The 16,289-nt window shown below is 38.2% G+C and overlaps 1 protein-coding gene across 10 annotated transcripts in view; it reads left to right on the top strand.

The window, feature by feature from the left end:
* UBE2H (ubiquitin-conjugating enzyme E2H) overlaps positions 1 to 16,289 on the top strand; it is a 105,757-nt gene that overhangs the window by 44,592 nt on the left and 44,876 nt on the right. For 6 of the 10 annotated variants that reach the window (XM_005868944.1, XM_005868943.1, XM_014541849.1 and 3 more), the window contains 2 exons: positions 12,681 to 12,757; positions 13,357 to 13,431. In XM_005868944.1, the coding sequence (XP_005869006.1) occupies positions 12,681 to 12,757; positions 13,357 to 13,431 (152 nt within the window). Of the gene's footprint in view, positions 1 to 1,353; positions 1,463 to 12,353; positions 12,412 to 12,680; positions 12,758 to 13,356; positions 13,432 to 16,289 lie in introns of those variants that run through there. The other 4 variants (XM_014541852.1, XM_014541855.1, XM_014541853.1 and 1 more) reach the window with 3 other exon arrangements.

The raw sequence follows: 16,289 nt of genomic DNA, 5'->3' as shown, positions 1-16,289 counted from the left end.
AAACCCCAGATACCTGCTTTCAGCCAGCCGTGGCCACGGAGCTGGAGCGAGCAGGAGTGGGTTGCCCCTGGCGATGGAGGAAGCCAAGCTTTCCGCAGGCCTCCGCTAAAGGCAACAAAGTTTCAATTATAGAAGGTAAATCCCAGAATAAAAGAAAAAAAGGAGAGGCTGGGAGCCTACATCGCCAGGGTGCTTGTCCAGCCTGAAAACGGCCCTCAAACCCCTCACCCAGACTGGCCAGGCACCCCAGTGGGGACCCCCCACCCTAAAGGGCGTGTGGCCAGCCTGAAAACAGCCATCAGCCCCTCATCCAGGCTGGCCAAACCTCCATGGGGTGAGGGTCCCCACTGGGGTGGACATCCTCCGAGGGGTCCCACACTGCAAGAGGGCATAGGCCGGGCTGAGGGACACCCGAGTGCACAAATTTTTGTGCACTGGGTCTCTAGTCTATATAATAAAAGGCTAATATGCAAATTGACTGAAGGGCAGAATGACCAGTCACTATGACATGCACTGACCACCAGGGGGGCAGATGCGCAACACAGGAGCTGCCCCCTGGTGGTCAGTGCGCTCTTATAGTGCCGCTCAGCCAGAAGCCGGGCTAATGGCTGGTGAGCACTGCGGCTGTGGCGGGGCCCTCTCCTGCCTCTGCGGCAGCACTAAGCTATCAGTCGGACATCCCCTGAGGGTTCCCGGACTGTGAGAGGGCTCAGGCTGGGCTGAGGGACACCACCCTCCCCCAGTGCACGAATTTTGTGCACCGGGCCTCTAGTATAATAATATATGGCTCGGCAGTGAATAATATTTACATGGTCATTGATATCATAATCTCTGAATATCAATTTGACCAACAGTGGTGATATAACTATATTCCATGGTTAGGGAGAGAGAAAGTGGGGGTAAGGTGAAAATCCTGACTTCCATAATGAAAAAGTTATTTGATAATATTTGTAACTAGAAAATCAAATAATATATAAGAATGTTATTTAGTTATATGGACGGCAAATACCATTTTAATATGTTTGAATTTTTTCTATAAGATCCTCTTGTTTTAAGTAGTCAGGGGTAAACTATGGCTTTTAACTTTTAGTAAATTGGAGACTAACATATAGTTCTTAAAATGTTGAATATCTGTTGTTGACAGATTCAAATCTGTGAAAACTTACTATTTTGTATACTGTAATAACAAAAGTAGTTTGGTATAAGGAGCTATTTAAAATATTAGGTCTACCCAAGAAATGTTGAGATTTGATTGTCTTTGAGATAGTTAATGGAAGGTGCTGCATATCTAGTGCATTTTTGTTCATAAATCCTGAAGGGTCACCTTCTCATGCAGGTGCTGTGTTAGAGAGACAAAAAGGAGAGAGGGTCAACAGAGTGCATCTTTTTCCCTTGGATGACCCAGCTAGGGCTGCAGTTGAATTGGTGAACAGCATGAGAGAACAAGAGACGGCAGTTTGAGGTACAGGTGGCAGTTGGGGTAGTGTTTAATGATGAACTTTATTTCACTTTAAAAGCTTTAATACCAGTATTAGAGAGAGAGTGAGGAAAACCCATTGACTGATATGATGGTGGTTAAAAAGTAACTGAATACAATCTTTTGAAGGACATTTAGGCACTATCAAAATTTGATATATAACCCTTTGACTCTAAAGTTCTTTCAGAAATTGCAAACAGAAAATTGAAAAAGTATAGCAAGAAATATGTACTGGGTTGTTCATTATAACATAGTAATGGCAAAAAACTGACAACAACCTACCTGTTCACTAATGGATGCTTAGTTAAAATTGATATTGTGTAGGCATTAAAAAGGGGATGTGGCCCTAACCGGTTTGGCTCAGTGGACAGAGCGTCAGCCTGTGGGCTCAGAGGTCCGGGGTTCGATTCCGGTCAAGGGCATGTACCTTGGTTGCGGGCACATCTCCAGTAGGGGCTGTGCAGGAGGCAGCTGATCGATGTTTCTCTCTCGTCGATGTTTCTAACTCCCTATCCCTCTCCTTCCTCTCTGTAAAAAATCAATAAAATATATTTTTAAAAAAGGGGTGTGTGTGACTTAGATCTATAAGTATTGATACAGAAAGATGTCCTCCAAATACTACCTGGAGAAAGGTGTTTACAGACTAGTTTACATCTGTGTTTCTGTGGTGATGTGAATTTATGTGTATTTATGTATAAACATTTCTGTATAAAATACAAACAATGGTAGTATTTAGGCAACACTGTAGTGTCTGGGCAGGGGGACTAGAGGGTTAGGGGGCGGAAAAGCTGCTTTATCCCCCATTCACAGTTTAAAGCCTAAAACTCAATACTTCACTAGATGAGATTATTTAGTTGTGTTGAAAGGTGTTCTCAGAACTGTGCTCTGCCCTCTGATTTTGGTACCAGAGAACTGTTTGTCTCAGTGGCACCTGAGCCTATCAGTCCTACTTGTCCCCATGGTACAAACATGAGAAGGGGAAACCTTATAGTTTTGTCACCTTTTCAATGCCAAATTTTCTTACTATATATACACCCACTGTGTATGTGTCAGGTTTGTTTTCTCTTGTTTTGCTAAATAACTTTGATTTTTTTTTCACATTGTTTAATTATTCAGGAAGCACCCCTTGTGAGAACTTGATTTTTTATTTCCTTCCTGTACTGCATAACAATACAATCTTTATTCTCTTGCTGTTTATACATATTTAAATCTCAGACTTCTGTTTAAATTATTAGGCTAGCTTCCATATTATTTATCACTTACAGATCTAATTATACCTGACAACCCATTTCTTACTATGTGGTAATCATTTCTATTGGTCTTGAGCTAGCAGTCTTACTAGCACAACTGGAAAACTTCCTCAGCTCTATCACTGTTACTTGTGTGATGCTTAAAATAGCTCCAACCACTCTTCATCCTGTGTCACATTGCACACCTAGTTTGTAGTCCCCTTTCACCTCACATCTCTTCACTCTCTAGGGCAGTGGTTCTCAACCTGTGGGTCGAGACCCCTTTGGGGATCGAATGACCCTTTCACAGGGGTCGCCTAAGACCATCGGAAAACACATATATAATTACATATTGTTTTTGTGATTAATCACTATGCTTTAATTATGTTCAATTTGTAACAATGAAATTGGGGGTCACCACAACATGAGGTACTGTATTAAAGGGTTGCGGCATTAGGAAGGTTGAGAACCACTGCTCTAGGGTCTTTTGCTTATTTAATAATATTATAGGGTTATCCTATATAATAAAAGGCTAAATATGCAAATTGACTGAGCAGCAGAACGACCGGTCACTATAAGGCACACTAACCACCAGAGGGCAAACACTCAATGCAGGAGCTGCCCCTGGTGGTCAGTGTGCTCCCACAGAGGGAGCACTGATTAGCCAGAAGCTGGGCTCACAGCTGGCAAGTGCAGCAGCGGTGGCGGGAGCCTCTCCCGCCTCCGTGGCAGTCAGACACCCCCCGAGGGCTCCCAGACTGCAAGAGGGCGCAGGCCGGACTGAGGGACAACCCTCCCCCCGCCAACCCCCCCCAGTGCACGAATTTCGTGCACCGGGCCTCTTAGTTTTCTTATAATAGGGTGTTTTCTTTAAAAGCAACTTTTTACCATTTAAAATTTTTATTTCTTTGGCTTATTTTCACTCTGGACTTAAAAAAAAAAAAGCAACATTCCAGTTTTGTTGAATGTTTTTATCCTAGTTCTTTCATTCTAATTATTTATAAAGATAATAAATATAGGTATTTTATAATAGCTACTTGAACATATCAAATAGGATATTTGCCTAATAAGTACCTTTTCATATAGTTTTTTAAATACATAATTTTACTCATATTTTTATTAAAGTATAGTTGGCTTGGATAATTTTTTATTTTTTTAAAATATATTTTATTGATTTTTTACAGCGAGGAAGAGAGAGGGATAGAGAGTTAGAAACATCGATGAGAGAGGAACATCGATCAGCTGCCTCCTGCACACCCCCCACTGGGGATATGCCCGCAACCAAGGTACATGCCCTTGACTGGAATCGAACCCGGGACCCTTCGGTCCACAGGCCGATGCTCTATCCACTGAGCCAAACCGGTCAGGGCATCGGATAATTTTTTAGCAGAATTTCAAACAAGAAGACACTGCTCTTTTCCATGTCACTTTAGATTACCTTTTCATCCTTTTGTTTTTCTATACTGTTTATAATTGTTTCTGCCTCTCATAAGTCTTCCAAATGGATAATAGAAACTAGGCTCAATAGAATGAAGGCAAATTCATTTGTTTTGGAGTGCAGAGTTCTCTCTATGGTAGACAGCAATTTAGCATTTTACCCAATGTATTCATCCATAGTTCGCCTTTTTTCAGTATAAAATCTTGACAGTGATCTTGAACCTTTACGTATTTCTTTGCACAGTTACTGCTTTAAAAAGCCTGAGTCTGTGCTGCTTTCTTTTCCCTTATAATTTTTATGAAATCAAAGTTATTAATATTCGACACTTTCTATGTTTAATGCATGTGGAGTAGTAAAGGGAACAGTACCAAAATCAGGCGTTGGTCATTAATGTTCTGGACAAGCACTAGGTAATGAGGAGGCGCTGTGACCAGAGCTTGAGAGCAATGATTTGTAAGGGTAAAGTCATTGTTTGTATGTGCAGTATGTTATTTTTCCCCCTTATCTTTGAGTTTACAGGCAGTATATTTGAATTTGAAAGAGCTTGCTTTAAGAAATTTTCCTTGAGCCCTGGCCGGTTTTGCTTAGTGGATAGAGTGTCAGCCTGCGGACTGAAGGGTCCAGGGTTTGATTCTGGTCATGGGCACATGCCCGAGTTGCAGGCTCAATCCCCAGTGCGGGGCATGTAGGAGGCAGCCGATCAATGATTCTTTCTCATCATTGATGTTTCTCTCTCTCTCTCTCCCTCTCCCTTCCTCTGAAATCAATAAAAAAATTATATAAGAAATTTTCCTTGAGATTATTGAAGTCATAAAATTATGATGGGGAATCACTGATCTCTAGAGATACAAGCTCATAGTACAGAAAAAGAAAGGAAGAAGAGCCAGGGTCTGGGTTGTGGACCTGGGTCTTTAAGTATTTCCATGACTTTGGGATGTGTTGACTTAAGAGGATGACCACATAGCTAAGACCCCCCCCCCCACTTCTGCTCATTTCTATGATCCATTGTTTTTCACTCTTCTGTAATCTTCATCTGCTAAATGGGTACCACTGTTTGGTATTTATTAATTTTTTATGTATCACTTTGCAGTTGTATTATATGTCACTTAAAGAGGGCCAAAGAAAAATTTTCTTTAAAATGTCACTGATTACTGTGAATGATTCACGTCCCTTGATTAGAACATCTGTGGGTAAGGATTATTAAACACTTAGTTTAATACTGTTTTCATTGCAATCCACATGTCAGGTGTTAGGGTAAAAACTGGTCCAGTGTATTTAAAATGAATAAAGGTGGCCTGGCCGGTGTGGCTCAGTGGTTGAGCATCGACCTATGAACCAGGAGGTCACAGTTCAATTCCCAGTCCAGGCACATGCCTGCATTGTGGGCTCAGTCCCCAGTGTGGGGCATACAGGAGGCAGCCAATCAATGATTCTCTCTCCTCATTGATGTTTCTATCTCTTTCTCCCTCTCTCTTCCTCTCTGAGATCAATAAACTATATAATAAATAAAATGAATAAAAGAAGTAAAGTTCTCAAAGATTTTCAGAGAAGAGAAGGACATTGGAAGCATGAATACCAAGTGCACTGCATAGGTATTCCATAAAGCCCTATTAAATTTCGCTTAGTAATATTTATGAGAAGCTACTTCATGGTGTGCTTTGTCCTTTGTGGATGGTGCAGCAAAAAGCATAGAAGGCACAGCCCAGAAGGGGAGGTCGGAATTTTAAATAGCTGTTACCATTAGGATTTTGTAGAGGGTACCTGGCTATTTGCATTTTTTTGTATCATGGGGAAATTATATGCTGCCTATGACTTCGAAATTTTCAAGTTCAGATGCTGTTGTCATCCTTAAGGTTTTGATATGTTTTTCTTTAGCCTACTATGATTAGGTAGTCTGCCTTTGGAGTGACAGGGTTCCTTCTCTTCACTTCTCTGACATGTGGACAGTGGCTTCATCTACCTCTATACTGAGAACAGAAAAACTGGAAGTTGTGATTAAGTACCTTTTAATGTGGAACTTAGTGCCTTCTAAAATTTTTCAAAAAATATATTTTTAAAGAGTTTTTCTAGATCATTTGTTTGGATTTTCATTGAGGACTTGATGTGCCTGGGGTGTCTTGTGTCCTGAGAATCTTTTTTTTCTCTGCAATTCAGAGTTGTATTCCAAGTTTGCACATTTTAAACTGGATGTTTGACTGGCTAATAGTTCTTTGACAGTGAGTATCACTTTTTCATAGAAGTACTGGTGTAGTCAGATATATACATCAGTTTTCTGATTTTAAAAAAGAAGAAATGGTAGGTATGGGAAATTAAATAAAGGCAAATAATTTATTTTTATTATGAGACTAGAGGCCCAGTGCACCAGTGGGGTCCCTCTGCCTGGCCTGTGCCCTCTCACAATCTGGGACCCCTCGGTTTCGGCCTGATCCCTGCAGGCCAGGCTGAGGGACCCCACCAGTGCACGATCGGGGACCGGGGAGGGACCACGGGAGGGCTCCAGGGTCTCACCCAGTCCCTATGGGCAGGACCCCAGCAGCAAACTAACCTACTAGTTGGAGCGTCTGCCCCCTGATGGTTAGTGCTCCTCATAGCGACTGGTCGAATGGTCAGACCCTTAGCATATTAGGCTTTTATTATATAGGATTTTTTTAAGCGTACAAATTAAAGGTTAGTTTAATAAATCTCAACTGGGAATCAAACAGACGACCTCTTGTTTCATGGGATGATGCTCAAGCCACTGAACCACACTGGCCGGGCCATACTGGCTTTTTGTTTTGTTTTTTTTTTTTAATGTTTTTTATTGATTTCAGAGAGGAAGGGAGAGGGAAAGATAGAAACATCAATGATGAAAGAGAATCATTGATTGGCTGCCTCCTGCATGCCCAGTAATGAAGATTGAGCCTACAACCTGGGCATGTGCCCTGATTGGGAATCAAACCATGACCTCCTGGTTCACAGGTCAACACTCAACCACTGAGCCACACCAGTGGCACTAGATTGGCTTATTTTGAAGCAAATCCAAGACATAATGTATTTGTAAATATTTCCATTTATAACTCTAAAAGAGAAGGATTTTTAAAATATATATATACTTTTATTGATTTCAGAGAGGAAGGGAGAGGGAGAGATAGAAACATCAAGGATGAGAGAATTATTGATCAGCTGCCTCCTGCACGCCCCCTACTGGGGATTGAGCCCGAAACCCGGGTATGTGCCCTTGACCAGAATCGAACCTGGGACCCTTCAGTCTGCAGGCCAACTCTCTATCCAGTGAGCCAAACCAGGTAGGGTGAGAAGGATTCTTTATAAACATAACCCCAAAGTATTGTTTTTATGATACTTTGCACATTAACAGGTTAATGAATATATCATGCTGTTTTCAAGACAACAAGGTAGTGAAGGTTGCTGAGTTTCTTCAACTTCTGTAATGTGATTAATTTCAAGGAGAATTGTCAACAAACTGGTCTGAACATACAGAGAAAGAGAGTGGTGTACAAATTGCTTCTACCTTCTTCAGAGAAGCACATTTCTTCACCCCAGTTCCTCAATTGTATGGATATAGTTCAGAGAGACCACCTTCTTTTATTTTATAAACTCATTATTAGTAAATTTCGGAAACAATACTGTCTGAATCCTAGGTCCTTGATCAGTTAACACCAGTCCTGTGACACAGGCTTACACCTTGGCTCCCTTTCTGGAAAATTCCAGAACTATATAAAAATCATTTCTAAAATCCTGATAGACATGTTTTGCCAAGAATGTCAGTTATCTCTTGACAGTTTGGCATTAGCCTTTAAATATTAGATTGTATAATCATAATGCCATTCAGGGAAAATAAGGCAGTGGGTGGCTGGCATTTTAAAAGTAAAATGAACTTGGGTTCCTAGGAATGTTAATCATTAGTCTACTGAAAAATGCTGATACTATTTTTTAATAGTGAAATGATAAGTAAATAAAAAGCAGTATTTTGTTGCTTTGGCCAGTGTTTCTCAGTGGTTAAAGCATCGGCCTGTGCACTGAAAGGGTTGTGGGTTTGATTTCCAGTCAAGGGCATGTACCTGGGTTGCAGATTCAATTCCTGGCCCTGGTCAGGGAGCATGCAGGAGGCAACTAATTGATGTGTCTCTCGCACATTAATTTCTGTCTCTCTCCCTCTCTTCCCCCCAACCCCCTTTCCCTTCTATCTCTAAAAATCAGTGGAAAAAAAATATCCTTGGGTGAGGATTAACAAAAAAAGCAATATTTCACAAATAACTTAGATGAGAGATAAGTAAAATGTAATTTTATGGGTTTAACACACGTTTACCAGAATAATATCTGAAGGATATTTTCAAGCTTTGAAATTGAGAAAGTAATGAAGGAAGCTTCTAGTGAGTTCTCACCAGTCTGCTAGCCTGACAAGCACATCTTAGAAATAGATCATTACTTTTGTCATTGTATCCTGCCTTCTCATTGCCTTCCTTACCCTTGACCTTGCAGCAGAGAGGAGAAAGTCATGGCCTCTACCATAAATACACATGGTAACAGCAGTCTAGTAACTTTATATATTTTTTGTGGACAAGTCATTCATTTGTGATGATGGAATAGCTTATTTTTAATGTAATTTCTCATTCAACTAAACTTAAATTCTTTTTTTCCATCTAACTTAGTATCTGTACCCCATTCCAAGGCAGCATAAATTTAGCATAGCTTCTCATTTTACCAACTTGGTAGAAGTTCTTAAGGTTTCACTTAGTTTCCTTTTAGCTTTTTATATGAAATGGACTATAATAACTCTTTAATTTACAGCAGTGGTGGGGAACATCTGGCCCTTGGGCCATATAAAGCCCGAGAAATCATTTGGTCTGGCCCTGCCATGGTGAGTTAATTAAGTGTTTGACCAAATATAGCAGGTTAATTTTTAAACTGATAATTTTGTATGGCCTGTGAATGATGTTATAAATATCCAAATGGCCCTTGGCAGAAAAAAGGTTCCCCACCCCTGATTAACAATATAGTGTGTAAAGACAGACCCAGTGTATCTGGCATGTGGATTATGTCAGGGATTATGGGAAAGAGGGGGTTTGGAGCATTGATTTCTAATCATGGAAGAGAGATTTGGAGTGACTATTTGGAAAGGAGAATCTTCTTTGGAAAATGGATAAAAGCATGGATTGTATCCCAAACAGACTACAAAATGGAAGAAACCTGGATTTATTCATCATGTAAAGGATAGAAAAGATATCTTCAATTTTCTAGAAGAGACATCCATGTGGATAATTCATAATTTTAAATGATTAATGAAGAGTAATTGCCAGAGATCAGTGCCATTCATAGCATATTAGTTTTGGTCGATAGATTCTTCTTCTACAGATTTTTATATTATAAAATTAGGTTACAACTTCTTTTTGTTAAACTCATTTACTCTTCTACCTTACTCCATTCTTTCATTATCCTTGTAAATTTGTTTAGTTTCGTTTAATGGCTGGGATATCTTTATCTGTACTACTATATTCAGTTGATTGCTTCGGATATCCCACATTGAGTGGAAACATACATCAGTGGAGCTCTGGGTGGGTAGAGGTAGACACTAGTAGCAGCCCATTGTATAAATGGTTTATAATTCATTTAACCAGTATCCTATTGATAAATATTTAGATTATTTCCATTTAAAAATTTTAATAAACATAGTACCAGGCACACTGTCTTTAGAACTTTTTATTAATAAAATATATACAAAAACTGCATAAATAATTTTTGTAGCTCAATGATAAATGGAATAATAAAGGTGTAACTAGCGCCCTCAAAGTCCCTGAGGGTGCTCAAAGCTCTTTTCCAATTATCACAGCCTCCACTAGCCTAACCACTATCCTATCTAAACATCATTGATTCATTTAGCCTGTTTGAAATGTGTGTAAATGGAATCTTACTGTGTATGCTCCTTAGTATATCGTTTCTTTCACTATTATATCTGTGAGACGAATATCATACGTTTATGTGTGGCAGTTCATTTTTGGGGGGTATATGATAGTCTGTTGGGTAACTATATGTACCATAATTTATATTTTTTATAGTTGATGAACCTTTGGGTTGTAACCTAATTTTTGAATATTACAAATAGTGCTATGAACATCCTTAGGCATGTGTTGTGGTGAACCGATCTATATATATATGTGTCAGGAGAAGCACTGGTGGGCATAGGGTGTGCATATGTGCAGCTTTACAGCATCAAGTATCCAGTGATTGAAACCATTTCATACTCCCACCAGCAGTGCCTGGTTGTTTTTGAAGCATAATTTCGTAGGAGTGAAATTTGAATAAAAGAGTAAATTAATTTTAAGTTTGGGGATATAGTGCTAAATTTGTCCTCAGGAATACTAATTCATACTCCACTGAACACTAGGTTTTATCTAGCTTTCATCTTTATCAATTTATAGTGAAAGATGTCTCATTTCTAAACTGAGTTGAACTTTTTATAGCTTAATTTTGCTCATTTGAACTTTCTTCTATTAACTTTGCTATTCTGGCCTTTTCTTTGTTGGGGTGTTTCTAATTTTGCTTACTGCTTTGTAACAACTCCTTATTTTTTTAAAATAAAATTTTTGGTCATATGCTATACTTCTTTTTCTTCTTAGTTTGTCCTTTGATTTAACTGTCTTTTACAGTATAGAAGTTTTAAATGTGTGTGTGTGCTTGCATCTGCTATTCTTTTCCTCTGTGGTTTCTGGCTTTGGTGCCAGTCTTGGGAAAGCCTTTTTACCCCCAAGATTTTTTTTTAAGTGTTTTCTTTGATGACTTTATTGGTTATATTTAATATTTATTGTAACTATATTTGACTTCTTTCACTAACACAAGGGTACTTTTTAAAGTTTTAAAACAATTTAAACATGTACGCTTCTATTTATTTCACTAGTATTAGCTTTGGAATATTTTGCAGGTGTCAGAGGGTGACTGTTCAGGAAGAATGTAGTATACCAAAGCATACATGTATGTGTCACTTGACCATGAGACATAAAGCCAGTTTTCCATTGTGGATACTGTGTGAATCCTTTCAGTGTGCATGTTACTTAAGTAGTTAGATCAACTTAGCATAGACTAAATCATTTTATTTAACGTCTATAGTGGATATTGTTCAAGGCTCAACAAGACTTTGCCAAAAATAACCCTGGTCTCTCTATTCTGTGGCCTACAATACAGGATTGGAGAGACCAATACTTCATTTCAAACCTTTAAAAATACAATTTTTCTCTATTTAAGAGATCATTTAAAAATTTTTTGGATTATTTCTCTTTTGCATAATAGTACATGCGGTTTGTACTGCTGATTTAGATGAGACCAATCTGTCATATATTTTTTTAAATGTTACAGTGGCCCCAGCTGACGTGGCTCAGTGGTTGAGCGTCGACCTGTGAATCAGCAGGTCAGGGCACATGCCTGGGTTGTGGGCTCAATCGGAGCGTGCAGGCGGCAGCTAATCGATGATTCATCATTGATGATTCTGTCTCTCCCTCTCCTTTCCTCTCTGAAATCAATAAAAGTATTTTTTTTTAAATAAACGTTAGAGTGGGCTTTGTGAGTTCCCCAAAGCCCTTACCACCACCTAAAATTCCTATCAGAGTTACTATTTAGACCACAGAGCAGAGACATAAAACAGATACTAGACCAGTAGCCCTCTCCTCTACTGAAATGGATTGGTTTGGTTTGTGTAATTGAATCCTAGTACCTGAAAGGGGTGAGAATCTCAAGGAAAGGTAAGTTTTTGAGGAAGAGAACACAGAAGTGTTAGTCCTTTGTGATTATAGCCCCAGAGTCCCCCAGTCTAAGGGGGATGGAGATTCAGGAGGGAGGGGAAGAGTAGGTGAAAAGAAACACTTCAGACAAGATTTAAACTATTATTTGTTTATTTTGCTGGTCTTTTGCATTTGGTAGCACAGTACTTGTAGCAAGGTTGTGTCTGTATTTTGACAATTTGCTAAGCCAGGGAGAAAATTGTGGGGACTTTTCTTAGTAAATCCATAATTTTGGGAGCATAGCATTTTTAGTTTAGGAGAATTGGTGTTTTCCCTGAGTATTTGAATTCGACTAAAGGGGATAATGGGTTTATGTTAAAGGCTCATTGGGGATCAGCTAGAAAGGAGAGAGTATGAGGGAAGAAAAATTAAGTACCTGTTTTTCATTTATGTGCAGGATGTACAAAAAGCCGTCTCATGCATTTTACATATTTAACCCATTTGATCCTATGAAATGGTGTTTTCCTGAATTGTAAGGAGAGAACAAAGACTCTGGGAGTGAGTTCACATTATTTTGTCTAGGCCCACAAACCCAGTAAACGGCAGTTCTGGGATTTGCACTCCAGTTTCTGAATCTAAAGCCCATTCATATGCTTTTCACAAGAGTATATATTGCCTTCTAAATTACCAGATTTATTATATCTCTTAAATATTTCATCAGTTTTATATAAATGTTGATGACACTTAAAATGGCATAACTAAGATGTCATCTTTAGTTCTTCTAGATAATATAAAGCCTGTGTGATTTCCTTTACCTTCCACCTTAGCATTGAGAGTAAGCATGAGGTTACGATCCTGGGAGGACTCAATGAATTTGTAGTGAAGTTTTATGGACCACAAGGAAGTAAGTACATGCATTGGTCTGTGTTCTTCTATTACAGTTTTTATTCTCTTTAATAGACAATGAAAATATCCAAGACAGGTGGTGATATACGTGGTTTTTGAAAAGTAAATTTTGAACTTTAGAACCGGAGAGGAAATCTCGCTGTTATCATAGTTACTTCATATGCTTTTCTCTCTTATCTGTATGTGACAGTATTAAACATGAACTGTGAATTCTGGGTTTTGTATGGATGACTATAATGATGGCTTAGGGAAATGTGTTTTGTTGTTTTATTTTTGTTTATGATATGTGTGTTTGGGAGGGGGCATGGGTTGGATTGAGATAAGAGGTTATTACTTACCAAATAATTGGGTAGTGTTTAATACTTTAAAGAATCAGGTAACCTGAAGGGAGAAAGTGAATCTTTTCTCATTTTCTAACTGTAGATTTTTAAAGAAAAGTACTTTAATCTGAACATAGAAATATAAGAGGTCCCTGACTCTCAAGGGAATTTGCAAGGTTATCAAAAGAGATTAGGATTTAATGTTTAATTTACACTTGGGTTTATTTTCTAATTTGGAGACATATTTTAATGTGTAACACTTTTACTTTTCTTTTAGCACCTTATGAAGGCGGAGTATGGAAAGTTAGAGTGGATCTTCCTGATAAATACCCTTTCAAATCTCCATCTATAGGTAGGTAATTACCCAGTTTCTCTCCTTAAAGAGTTTTTATATTAAAGAGAAAAAGAAAAAAAAAATTCTATGTTTTGTGGGAGATAATTCCAGAAATGGCTTGTTAACTGAATTTTTCCTTTTTTTACTTTGGTTAAATTAATCAGTGACGTTTTATGGGGCTTCCATAGTGTGACAGAAGATGTTTAAATATACCCTTTGCCTGATTGTAATGACTACAACTCTAGATTTTTTTTTCAGGGTCAGATTAAACAATTATAAGGCTCACTCACTGTCTATTCAGGCTACAAGCAATACAATAATAAATATATCTTAAATTTCATTTTAAATGCCAGATTGTTGGAATTAATACTATATAGTTTCTATTTTAATTCTGTCATTTAAAAGTCCTCTCTGTATCCTACTTTGTTGTTGTTTTTTTCACTCTAGCTCTGGGTACCTAACAATGAAATGACCATTTTCAATTCTCTTCACTCCTAATCTTTAGTCCTTTAAACAGCTGAAGAAACTCACGTAGCAACCCCAGTGAGATTGTATAAAGAAGTTTTCCTCACCTTCATCTTCCTTCTGCCCAAAGGGGTGATATTTTTAAGGTGTCACCTCCAGTAAGGCCCTTGTGACAATTTAGGTATTTTTGTGTCAGATGCAATAGAAGTATATCTGATTGAAGGTTGATACCTCAATTATTTTGAGATTATAAAATGGTAGTAATTTAGCTAAGGTAGTAACTTAAGCCAGTTTTTAAAAATATAATTTTTATTAATTTCAGAGAGGAAGGGAGAGGGAGAGAGAGAGAGAGAAACATCAGTGATGAGAGAGAATCATTGATTGGCTGCCTCCTGCATGCCTTCTACTGGGGATTGAGCCCCCTTGTGCCCTTGACTGGAATTGAACCTGTGACCCTTCGGTCCTTGGGCCGACGCTCTATTCACTGAGCCAAACCGGCTATGGCTTAAGCCATTTTTAAAAAATTTCATTCTGTAGATTATTTTAAAATATTCTAAAATATTGGCCAATTTTAAGAAAAGGAGAATATAAAATTGGAATATATTGGACATTCTCTGACAGTCACACCGAGCCTCATGTTCATAATTGCCTGATTTAAAACATCTTGCTGCTGCTGTGGACTTGTCTTTGGAACTAATAGGAGATTAGACACATTCGCCTGCCCCAACAATAGGGTTTTTAAAAGAGGTAGATCAAAGACATTCTGAGCTTTATGCTTTGATTTTTAAGCCCCCACAATTCTGCCTAGGATAAATAATGCAGAAAAGTTAGGATAGTCACAGACTAATTCTCAGTTGAATGCAGCAGCCTCTCCCCTGACATTTAGCTATTTTGTATGCTTTAGAGCTTTATGCTATAAAAATGCTACAGAGCATCTCTCATTTCTTCTCAAGCTAGGAACTGTTAGTTTTCATTTGAAGAACAAACTGGTGATTTCCTCTTATGGTCTCTTGGGTGAGTTTTCTAAACTCAGTAATTGAGAAGAAATTCTTTGTGGATAATTGAATTGGAAGTATCCCCATTGCTACAAGGGTCTCTAAGCTTCAGAGTTATAAAATGTTGAACTAGGAGGGAGCTGTGAGGTGTTGAGTCTTTGAGACAGGATATCTGCTTTACTATCTATGTGGTTGGCAACAGCCCTATCCCAGTGCCATTCTAGGGTAGTAGGTTCCACTCAGTTTGGGACAACTTTTCTATCATGTTGTGCTACCCTGTCCCCCATTTACTTCTGGACTTTAGGGTGTTTCTTTATGTAGGTATTTTAAACCCTTATGTGGTTGAGTGATGTAATCTTTAAACCTTTACAAACAGAATTCCAAACCATATAAATTCATTCAAAGACATTTCATAAATTTACTTAGACCTATTTACTTAGACTAAAAATTGGCATGCTAAATCTAGTTTTGTTACCCTAGATTCCTAATCAGAAAAGAAACAGTATACCTTGTTGAAACGAACAGTGACTCTATAGAAATGCAGTTATATGTATCCTGAAGAAATGTAGTTATTTCTCAAATCTTGTCTTAACATACTTTTTCAGGTAATAAAATTGTTTCATCATAACTTTCAAAGTGAAAATATCTACACTGTAGACATTGTTAATTTATTAACTAACGATGTAGCAGAAACCTATGCACTTTCTTATATTAATGATGTAATGTGAAATTGGTTGAGACAAATGACTAGGCTGATTTAACTTCTTCATAATTTTTCCTTTGCCTTTCTGGATGCTTTTAGAACTTTGTAATACCTACAAATGTGTACCATCTTCTCTTAAGGAAGTAGATGTAGTTGAAATATTTGTACAAGCTGCCCTTGTTTCCTCCAAAGAAAGATTGCATAAGAGAGTTTTAATCAGTTGTGTGGGGTGACCCATTTTCAGGTCATCAACAATGTAATTACTGTTGGAATGTGCTTTAAACACTTCAAGGGGTAGTGGCTCACTTAGAATAAGCAAGGCTTCCTTTTCAAGTAATATAGATAGTTTTAGAATTATACAGAAGGGCAAGGAGATAAGAAAAACCCAGCCTCAATGTTCTTTATAAACCCTGCCTCTTATAGGGACTAGGCAGGCATACACTCCTTCCTGAGCCAAATTTTGAGCTCTTTTATTAAGATGTATAAATTTAGATTAAGCCTCCTTAATACCTAGATCTTGGAATTAAAAATATATATGAATATATTTTTTTGTTTTATGTTTATATCTACACTAATAAAAGAGAAACATGGTAATTAGCGTACGACCGCTACCCTTCCCATTGGCTAATCAGCATATCCTTATGCAAATTAACTGTCAGCCAAGATGGCGGCCAGCAGCCATGCACTGAAGCGAGCAGGGAGGCTTGCTTGCT

The sequence above is a fragment of the Myotis brandtii genome, unplaced genomic scaffold (genome assembly GCF_000412655.1).
Source record: "Myotis brandtii unplaced genomic scaffold, ASM41265v1 scaffold280, whole genome shotgun sequence".
Lineage (NCBI taxonomy): Eukaryota > Metazoa > Chordata > Mammalia > Chiroptera > Vespertilionidae > Myotis > Myotis brandtii.
The sequence above is the reverse complement of the archived record's forward strand: the minus strand, read 5'-3'. Positions and strand labels throughout refer to the sequence as shown.